The sequence below is a fragment of the Danio aesculapii genome, chromosome 3 (assembly GCF_903798145.1).
Source record: "Danio aesculapii chromosome 3, fDanAes4.1, whole genome shotgun sequence".
Lineage (NCBI taxonomy): Eukaryota > Metazoa > Chordata > Actinopteri > Cypriniformes > Danionidae > Danio > Danio aesculapii.
Window position 1 is genome coordinate 56,683,012 of NC_079437.1, and position 10,301 is coordinate 56,693,312.

Below are 10,301 nucleotides of genomic sequence, written 5' to 3' on the forward strand. Positions count from 1 at the left end.
AACTTGATCAGAAATCTTAAGGGGAGAAAAAGATTGAGCCACCAATAGAAAGTAATACTGTGGTTAAAAGAGTCTTGCAGGTGTTAGTGTAAGACTTATTTTTTCTTCCAAACGCACCGGTATAACAGCGCCATTGTGGTCCAGTGGTCAGCATGTTGCGTTACATCGCCGCTGACCCGAGTTCGATCCTCACCTGAGTAAATTATTTTTTTCTCTTTCATTTTTAGTGTTAAGACATATAATACTGTTTGGGTTACTTATGTAAGTGTACATATTTTATTTTTTGTGTGACCACCGTTACAAAGGACTGGATATCTATAAAGAATTTTGCACAGAATATATATTCAGATATTGCAGGAAAGGACATTGTGATGTTTTGAAGAATAGTGTTGGAGATTTAGCTACCCTTTTATGTTCTCCCCTGCTGAAAAATCCAGCTTAAACCAGCCTAGACTGGTTGGCTGGTTTTAGCTGGTTGACCAGCCTGGTTTTAGAGGGGTTTTGGCCATTTCCAGGCTGGTTTTCAGCCATTTCCAGGCTGGAAAATGACCAGCTAAATCCAGCTGAAACCAGCCTAACCAGTCTGGTTTAAGCTGGACATAGCTGGTTTTGGCTGGGCTCCCAGCCTGGCTTGGCTGGTCAAGCTGGTTTTAGCTGGTTATCACCCTTTTTTGGCCTTTTTTGAATTATGACTGGTATAAATTGGACTGTTCATTGGTTTAGTTTTGGGCTTTTTTGACTGGCCCTTGGGCTAGTTTTGGGCTAATTTTGTTGGCTATTGTGCTAACATTGACTGTCCATTTGCTTCATTTTGGTCTTTTTTTTAACTGTCCATTGGTCCAATTTGGACTGTTCATTGGGTTAGTTTTTTTTTTTTGACTGACTGACCAGTGGGCTATTTTGACTGCCCATCAGGCTAGTTTTGACTGGCCATTGGGCAAGTTTTTGTGGCTATTATTGGCAGCCATTGGGTTAGTGTTCAATTGGGCTAGATTTGGGATATTTTTAACTGTCCATTTGGCCAGTTTTAGGATATTTTTGACTGGCCATTGGGCTATTTTTCTTACAAAAGCTTGCCAATCATGTCTGTAGGTGAGTTTACAGCAGTAAACTGTGCAGATGTAGATGCTAAACCTCACCCCTGCTCTGCCGGTGCCAGGAATGGTGGACCAAAAGAAACCTCTCCAGTCCTGGTCCTCAAAAATGTAGGGCAGGATTCGGGTGAGCATTCGGGTACAGTTCAGCACCATCTGTTTGTCCTTCTCTGAGGAGCAGCCGGACTCGGCTCCCTGGACCAGCTTCTCCACTGCCTGAGAGAAACACATGCCTTAATGCCTACACATCAGAAATGCATAGATATATATATACACTAGATATCACATTCGGATTCTGAGCATACGCCAATAGCGCCACCACATTTGTACAGTGCTCCGAGCACAAATGTCATTCAACCACACTAGTCAAGACAGCGTTACAACGTGAAGACGCTGGACTTTAACGCTGTGTACAGGTGTAGTAATGAGCAAACAAAGAAAACAAAGCACAAAGGCAGAAAATTTCATAGGTAAGGTTTCGTTATTGTATGTTACAAACTTTTGTGCTCGAAAAGCAACGTTATTGATGATACAGTTACCTACTGGATTCACCATATGGTAAAGTAACACTAACTTGCACTAAATACTGGCCTTATGCTAGTTTTGTTGAATAAAAGAAGCAAACAATGTAAATGAAATATGACAAAAAGACGCTGAGGTGCCAGAAACTTGTATTATTGTCGACTAAGTGAACGAGTCGTTCATAACGGAGATTCATTCACAAACGAATCGCTTCATTCATCAGAATGAGAAGTGAACGCGGGAGAGGGAGTGCGTTTCAGGACATGGATTAGATCAAAATTAACAGGGAGGGAGGATAGTACATTTATATACACACAAACACATGCTTTTTGTCAGTAATATCGTGTGATCACTTATCCATTAATGTAGAAAAGTAATGTAAACTTATAATTTTCGTAAATAATTTTTTTTTTTTCATAATGACCACCGTGAAAAATCCCAATCATAGATGTGTGCATCTCTGGCTCCAGATGGCCACAGTCCTCCACTGCAGCTTGGTCCCACATTCATTTCAAAGGAGCGCTACCCTGTACTAAAATGGCGGCTCTATTGACGCATTCCTTCCAATAGACAACACCAGGGTAGGCGACATCTAATGTAAATATCTATGTCAGAAGTGTAAAGGTGCTCAACAATTCTACTCAAGTGAAAGTGCAGATACTTAACGAACATTTTACTCATTAAAAGTATCTAAAAAATATGTGAGTAAAGTAACTTGTATTTAAATGAAAAAAAAGTTAAATAATCCAGAAAATTCTTGTTTCATCACATTGCATTGTCCTCTAATGTGAAGTAAAATAAATATCATGAAGCAATTTGTCAGACAAACAGAGGTTTGATTAAAGGGTGGAAACAAAAACCGCAATGGCAAAGGTCAAAAATATCTATCAAGTGCAAACAACAACAATTAAAACGCAAGACCAAAGAAGTGTAAGACCAAAAATGTAGCACTATATAATTGCAATATCTTTTTATTTTTATTATATTTAGAAGCATCACTTTAAAGCAACATTGTTTTAGTTGTACATTATACTTAGTGATCTTACTAGGAGTGTATAAATCATATTCAAGTAAAAGGGCAAATAGCTTTGAATTGTAAATGTCATTAACACTAATAACCGTGTTTCACTGCAAACTGAGTACAAATCCTTAAAACAACACATAGTCAAGTAAAATTACTCAAGTATTTCAAAGAATGCAGCGTGAGCATGCAGATATTTAAGAAACATGTTAAGTAAACATATTTGTTTATCTGAACAACAATGCTAAAGTCAGTTATTCTCCTTTTAAAGTGTGGGTTCTGTGTCAGAATACCTGTCTTTGTGTTGTTCTCTATAACCAGCCCACTGCCACAGTTTATCTATTTACATTTCAACACCCCAGGTTGGCTTGATTATTAAACCTCTTCAATTTCAAACTATATGTTTAATTTATCGTCAAGATCTGAGGTAAACTATATGCTGTTGCTTTTAGCGTATCAATTAATGTCACATAAAATTGTAATCAAACTCACAATTCGTTAATAAAGCACATAATCAGTACCTGAGGTGATCATTGTCATAGAAGTTAATGCTATTGTTCAGCCGCGAGAAACATAAACCATTTATAACAGAAATGTCAGGGGATGGTTATGACAAAAAAAAATCTAAATAATAAATAATAAAATTCCTTTTATCGATGGTCAGGCATGCTCGCTCCTCTTGGTGTTGTCAATCTGGCCACCTGCATTTGCTAGCTCAACCACTGGCTGTCAATCTTACATACAGCACCTTTAATTAGGAATTTAATCGGCCCATGACAATGAAAAGAAATGTTTTATGGGCATTTTGTTCTTTTGTTTGTCAGTTCATTAAGGCTCTATTTGTTAACTTCAGTTACATTTAATGTCAATGTTATGACATTACAAAACTATTTATTAATCTTAGGTGATTTTTTTTGTTAATTCCTAATAACACGTTAAAATCAAAAGTCAGAATTCATTTTTTTTTAAAATGGAGTTAATTAAAAAAAATCTGCTGTGTATTTTATTGACTAACTTATAACATATACAGTGCACACGGAAAGTATTCATAGTGCTTCACTTTTTCCATATTGTTTTGTTACAGCCTTGTTCGAAAATGAATTAAAATTTATTTATTTTCTCAAAATTCTTCAAACAAAACCCCATAATGGAGCTCACTGTAACTATAATAAGGCTATTTCTCACTGTTGGTTTTAATGCATTAACAAAATTTAACTAATACGAATTTAATGTGTTCCCTATTGTACTTTAAAATCCTTTTGAAATGTAATTGGGCGGCATAGTGGCTCAGTGGTTATCACTGTCTCCAGTTTCCCCCGCAGTCCAAAGACATGCGCTATAGGTGAATTGGGTAAACAAAAATAGGCTGTAGTATATGATTGTGTGTGTGAATGCGAGAGTGTATGGGTGTTTCTCAATACTGGGTTGCAGCTAAAAGGGCATCAGCTGTGTACAACATATGCTGGAATAATTGGCGGTTCATTGCCCCTGATAAATAAAGGACTGAGCCAAAGGAAAATGAATGAATGAAATATGTTTGTATTTCAGAGTACATAATGCTGTGTGAGTGTGTATGTATGTGGTACTGGTATTAATATTCACAACCCTTCTAAATATGGTCAAAACCAACCATTTCAAATTAGGGCCAGATCCTAGAATTGAAAATGAACATATACAATTATTTCTGGAGAATTCGTGCACTTGTCTACGCCACATAACTTCTAATTATAAACAATTTAACATGTTATATCAATGCAATCACCTTTAATTAACTCTGGTCTTGAACACTAGGAAGACTTATAACCATGTTTTCTTTCTGATTGCCAGCCTCAAACAGGAAGTCCAGTGACTGAGACAGGAAGGGCAAAGTGCCAGCTGTTTTCCTGTTCCACCAACAGCTTCAAACTCACACAATCGCTACTGAGCCACATTCTCTAATGACTGCATGTCTGTATCACACATAAGCGGCATCATCTAAACCTTGCAAGCACTACAACTCCAGACACTACACTGTGAAAAACGCTGAGTTCCACACAGTTCCTTCATGCAGTCCCAACACAAATCGATTTAGTTAACTTCATTATTACAAATTTAAGTGGACTGAACATAAAACAAGTAAGTTGTCACAAAGAAAACCTTTCACAAGCAGTGAAAAATACCTTGTAGCACAGAGTTGCCAAATTGGAGGGTGATTCCTCTCGGACGGCTCTGATTTCGGCTGCGGGTACAAGAGCAAACACATCCTGCACGGTGGTCGCAGTATCTGCCCAGAACTGATCCCAGAACGCATCATCTGTGGCCTCAACAGGCTAGTGGAGAAAGAGGTAGGACAGCAATTCAGTACATTTGGAAACCATTTCAATACACACACACACACACACTAGACACACATACACGCATACACCAGACACACAACAGACACAAATGGCAAGCACACATGACATGCTTGAACACAGCCTTATTGTTACATACATGTTACAACCTTATTCCAAAATGGATTAAATTAATTTATTTCCTCAAAATTCTACACACAATACCCCATAATGACAATGTGAAAAAAAGATTTTTAAATTGTTGCAAATTTATTAAAAATAAAAAACCTGGAAAATCACATGTACATCAGTATTCAACGCCTTTACTCAATACTTTGTTGATGCACCTTTGGCAGAAATTACAGCCTCAAGTCTTTTTGAATATGATGCCACAAGCTTGGCACTCCCGTCTTCGGGAATTTTGCCCATTCCTCTTCACAGTACCTCTCAAGCTCTATCAGGTTGGATGGGAAGTGCCGGTGTACAGCCATTTACAGATCTCTCCAGAGATGTTCAATAGGATTTAGGTCTGGGCTCTGGCTGGGCCACTCAAGGACATTCACAGAGTTGTTGTGAAGCCACTTCATTGATATTTTGGTGGTGTGCTTTGGGTCACTGTCCTGGGTCAAGAGCACTCTGAAGCAGGTTTTCATTCAGGATGTCTCTGTACATTGCTGCATTCATCTTTCCTGATGCTGCCACCACCATGCTTCACTGTAGGGGTGGTATTACCCTGGTGATGAGCTGTGCCTGGTTTTCTCTAAACGTAACTCCTAGCATTCACTCCAAAGAGTTCAATTTTATTCTCATCAGACCAGAGAATTTTGTTTCTTATGGTCTGAGAGTCCTTCAGATGCCTTTTGTCAAATTCCAGGCGGGGAGTGGCTTCCGTCTGGCCACTTCACCATACAGGCCTGATTAGTGGATTGCTGCAGAGATGGTTGTCCTTCTGTAAGGTTCTCCTCTTTTCACAGAAGAACGCTGGAGCTCAGACAGAGTGACCATTGGGTTATTGATCACCTCCCTGACTAAGGCGCTTATCCTCTGATCACTCAGCTTAGATGGCTGGCCAGATCTAGGTCTAGAGTCCTGTTGGTTCCAAACATCTTCCACTTACGGATGATGGAGGCCACTGTGCTCATTGGAACTTTCAGAGCAGCAGAAATTTTTCTGTAACTTTCCCCAGCCTTGTGCCTCGAGACAATCCTGTCTCGGAGGTCTACAGACAATTCCTTTGTCTTCATGCTTGGTTTGTGCTTTGACATGCACCGTCAACCCTGGGACCTTGAATAGACAGGTGTATGCCTTTTCAAATCATGTCCAATCAATTGAATTTACCACAGGTGAACTCCAATTAAGCTGTTGTAACTCAAGAATGATCAGGGGAAACAGAATGTACCAGAGCTCAATTTAGAGCTTCACAACAAAGGCTGTGAATACTGATGTACATGTGATTTTTCAGCTTTTTTATTTTTAATAAATTTGCAACACTTTAAATAAATCTCTTTTTACATTGTCATTATGGGGTGTTGTGTGTAGAGTTTTGAGGAATTAAATGAATTTAATCCATTTTGGAATAAGGCTGTAACATAAAAAATGGAAAAAGTGAAGCGCTTTGAATACTTTCCGGATGCACTGTGTGTGTGTGTGTGTGTGTGTGTGTGTGTGTGTGTGTGTGTGTATATATATATATATATATATATATATATATATATATATATATATATATATATATATATATATATATATATATATATATATATATATATATTAGATATAAATACGCAATATATTCTATATACTGTCTATATAAAGTAAAGATATGTACAATATACATTATACAATACATAATATGGACTATACAACACAATATTTGTGCATGACGAAGCGGACAAAAAGCAAAAATAATAATAACAATAACATCAGACGTCACGACAGTAGTTGGGATCTTTAATTAAAACTTAATTTTTAAGTATAAGTTTATGCTTTAAAATAACAAAATATATATATAAATTACAAACAAGCAACATTTACATTTAAAACATATGTTATTATCCCACGTGATTTAGCTCCATTGCGTATCTGTTCAGCTGCTATTTTGTAGAGCATTTTAACGTTGCATTTTTAATTTTCTTTTTAAAGAAGTGGTGAATAATATTACAGCAAAGACAATAACAATAGTGAAAACGACTGAGGAGATAAGCAACAGAACGCTGATATTTACTCACACAAATACGCATGACACCTGTACAGCTGTCTTATTGTATGGGCAAACACAAACATGATTATTCTGAATGAACAGCACCGACTCACGCATATAATATAAACAGCCTGTATGGTTGTGTATGTGTGTGTGCGTGTGTATGTGTGTGTGTGAGGTGTTGCAGAGGTCTGGTAGGCGCAGTCTCTCCATCTGGAAACAAACACACGCTCCTGATAAGAGCCTCGCAGAACAACAGCCACACAAACCTGCGTCTTCGTGGTCAGCTGTATCACCGCCTTCCTGAAATTGAGTTTCGAGTCGGAATTCCCCATTTTCTGCTGTTATGATGGTTTATTGATGAGGCGCTGCTGTAATCCCGTCTCCTCCTCCTCTGCGTGTGTCATTCGCGGAGGCGGCGGTGCTGCGCTAAAGCCGCAAACTTCCGGGATGACATTAGCATTCCTACTATGGGCAAGGAGAAGCTCATGAATATTAATGAGGCGATGCCGTAAAACCAGTAGGCGTCGCTGATTGGCTAAACGCCACCCCGAGCTTTAGACAGCCAGTAGTAAATGAGCCACTAATGGCTCTTTAATATTACTTATGTTACGTAACTGGACGCAGCAGAAGGGTTACCAAGCAACCCATGTAGGCTTTAATTAATATTCATAAGTCAGGCATCTGGCGAATATGCCATAGTAGGATTCGTACATTCCAAACGCACTAGGCAGTATAGTTGCCAGGGAGAGGCTGTTTATCAAATACTTCATTGAATCATTTAGTTTTCACAGGCATATCGACTCATTTTGTTGTTGTTTTTTTAACTATACTAAATATATAACTGAAGTAAAAGCATTTCCATAATAAAATCTAAGCAACACATTCGACAGGAGTAAAATGGCTTTCGGATACAGAGTTATTTAGCATATTGAGCATTAAAAAAATACAATGGAGGGAAAACAGCTGTCATATATGATCAGGTAACTGATATATAACATATGCAATTCTTCAGCTTAATCCCTTTTGGTCGCCACAGCGGAATGAACCGCCAACGTATCCAGCATGTTTATTCAATTCACCACAGTTTTTGGACTGTGGGAGGAAACCGGAGCACCCAGAGGAAACACGCGGACACTGGGAGAACATGCAAACTCCTCACAGAAATGGCAATTGACCCAGCTGGGAATCGAACCAGCGACCTTCTTGTTGTGAGGCGACAGTGCTAACCACTGAGCCACTGTGTCGCCTGATATATGACATATATATGATCTAAATTCATTCATTCCTTAATTCTCTTTTCGGCTTAGTCCCTTTATTATTTAGGGGTCGCCACAGCGAAATGAACATGTTTTAGGCAGCGGATGCCCTTCAAGCTGCAACCCATCACTGGAAAATATGATATAAATATACAATGATAATAATACGAAATAATTCAAACATCACCTTTCTAAAAGCTGTTAACTTTTGACTTCGAAGAGCAAATCTGATTGAATGGTAGCTGGGTGATGTTTAACTAGCATATTCGTTACGTCAACACCTCGCATGTTTCTTATTTATATAGTCTGTTTCTCATTTACATCCAGATTCCTCTTATGTCCCCTTCCCATTAAGTATTTTCTTATTCTTCTAATAACAACAACAACAACAATAATAATAATAATAATAATAATAATAATAATAATAATAATAATATTAATAATAATTTTCCCAGAGGTGGGTTGCGGCTGGAAGGGCATCCGCTTCGTAAAACATATTCTGGATAAGTTGCCGGTTCATTCCGCTGTGGCGACCCCAGATTAATAAAGGGACTAAGCCAAAAAGAAAATGAATGAATGAATGAATGAATAATAATAATAATAATAGTAGTAGGGGTGGCGCGGTGGCACAGTGAGTAGCACGATCGCCTCACAGTAAGAAGGTCACTGGTTCGAGCCTCGGCTGTGTCAGTTGGCGATTTTGTTTCTGTATCGTGTAGGTTTCCTCTGGGTGTTCCGGTTTCCCCCGCAAGTCCAAATACATGCGGTACATGTGAATTGGGTTAGCTAAACTTGTAAGTAGTGTGTTTACCAGTGATGGGTTGCAGCTGGAAGGGCATCTGTTGCGTAAAACATGCTGGATAAGTTGGCGATTCATTCTGCTGTGGCGACCCTAGACTAATAAAGGGACTAAGCCGAAAAGAAAATGAATGAATGAATGAATGAATGAATGAATAATAAAAATAATAATGGACAATAATAAAATCGTGTTTTGAGTTTGCTGACTTGCAGTCACTTACAGGTTTATGAACAAATGTCATCTGACAATATCAAGCACGTTGCAATAAAAAGTGTTTATTGTTTAACAACAATTTTAATTGTTAATAATAATAATAATGATAATAATAATAATGATAATAATAATAATTATATAATAATAATAATAATAATTATTATTATTATTATTATTATTATTATTATTATATTAGTAGTAGCAGTATATTAATAATATATGCATTATTATTATTAGTAGTAGTAGTAGTATATTAATAATATATGTATTATTATAAGTAGTAGTAGTAGTATATTATTAATATATGCATTATTATTAGTAGTAGTAGTAATATATTAACAATATTTGTATTATTATTATTATTATTATTATTATTATTATTATTATTATTATTATTATTATAAGTAGTAGTAGTAGTAGTAGTAGTATATTAATAATATATGCATTATTATTATTAATATTAGTAGTGGTAGTAGTAGTAGTATATTACTAATATATGCATTATTATTATTAGTAGTAGTAGTGGTAGTAGTAGTATATTAATAATATATGTATTATTATTATTATTATTATTATTATTATTATTATTATTATTATTGTTAAAAATTATGCAACTGGAATTTAAATGAAGTTGCTAACCATTGGCAGGCGTTTTTGTTCGCTTTAGGCCATTATATCATTATACAAAATAATTATGTTTCAGTATTCGTAAATTATTTCTTAACACACTCACCATCGGCGATTATTACACGAATTTGGCCCTGTACTGATGAAAAGCCTGTTAAAGGCCGGGCGGAAGCTTTTGTAAGTCATCATTGACGTCATTACACAATGAGCCAATCCCTTGTCGGCCTCGTGTTTACAGCTCGATTTCCGCGCAT

General features: G+C 36.9%; 1 protein-coding gene across 1 annotated transcript in view; it reads right to left on the reverse strand.

The window, feature by feature from the left end:
- The window catches only part of hid1a (HID1 domain containing a), a 38,658-nt gene extending 31,120 nt beyond the window's left edge, over positions 1–7,538 (reverse strand). Inside the window, exons 1-3 of the mRNA XM_056454280.1 lie at positions 7,419–7,538; positions 4,797–4,946; positions 1,140–1,310 (exon numbers count right to left, since the gene is read on the reverse strand). Of these exons, the coding sequence (XP_056310255.1) occupies positions 1,140–1,310; positions 4,797–4,946; positions 7,419–7,484 (387 nt within the window). The 5' untranslated portion in view covers positions 7,485–7,538. The remainder of the gene's footprint in view (positions 1–1,139; positions 1,311–4,796; positions 4,947–7,418) is intronic.
- Positions 7,539–10,301: the final 2,763 nt, after the last annotated feature.